Source organism: Corvus brachyrhynchos, unplaced genomic scaffold (assembly GCF_000691975.1).
Source record: "Corvus brachyrhynchos isolate BGI_N302 unplaced genomic scaffold, ASM69197v1 scaffold193, whole genome shotgun sequence".
Taxonomy (NCBI): Eukaryota; Metazoa; Chordata; class Aves; order Passeriformes; family Corvidae; genus Corvus; species Corvus brachyrhynchos.
The window spans coordinates 681,037-681,739 of NW_008237087.1; the positions used below are offsets into that span (position 1 = coordinate 681,037).

General features: G+C 65.4%; 1 protein-coding gene across 1 annotated transcript in view; it reads left to right on the plus strand.

Moving 5' to 3' along the window:
• AGAP2 (ArfGAP with GTPase domain, ankyrin repeat and PH domain 2) overlaps positions 1-703 on the plus strand; it is a gene marked incomplete at its 5' end in the record, with an annotated part of 8,580 nt that overhangs the window by 2,207 nt on the left and 5,670 nt on the right. Inside the window, 2 exons of the mRNA XM_017728685.1 lie at positions 88-175; positions 516-601. Of these exons, the coding sequence (XP_017584174.1) occupies positions 88-175; positions 516-601 (174 nt within the window). The remainder of the gene's footprint in view (positions 1-87; positions 176-515; positions 602-703) is intronic.

Genomic DNA, 703 nt, shown 5'->3' on the forward strand with positions numbered 1-703 from the left:
GTGTCCCCGTGTCCCTGTGTCCCCATGTCCCCGTGTCCCCGTGTCCCCGTGTCCTCAGCCATCCTGACATCCCCTCTGCCCACCCAGGGAGTCCTGGGCAGCAGCAAGAGTGGGAAATCAGCGCTCGTCCACCGGTTCCTCACTGGCTCCTACGTGGGCCTGGAGCCCACCGAGAGTGAGTGGTTGTGCGAAGGACGTGGGCATGGGATGGACGTGGGCATGGGATGGACGTGGGCATGGGCATGTCATGAGGATGGGTTCAGTGATGGAGTGACCGTGGGGATGGAGATGGAGGAGTGGACATACCCATGGAGCTGGGCATGGAATGGACATGTCATGGGGTGGACATGGTCATGGAATGGGCAAGGTCATGGTGCTGGTCATGGCTGTGGGACATTTGGGGTCAAAGTGCTGGTCACACGTGGTGCTGGTCATGGCCATGGGACCTTCTGTCCATGTGGGCCTAGCACAGCTGCAGGGTGCCCCCTCCCTCCCCTCCCCCTGCCCCACCACAGGTGGACAGTTCAAGCGTGAGGTGACGGTCGATGGCCAGAGCCACCTCCTGCTCATCCGGGAGGAGGCCGGCGCCCCCGACGCGCAGGTACGAGGGGACTGGGGGCCGGGGGGGCCACGCTGGCCAGAGCCGAGCCCTGACCCCCCCCCGTGGCCCCCCCGTTTGCCAGCTAGGGGGGCGCGCTGATCT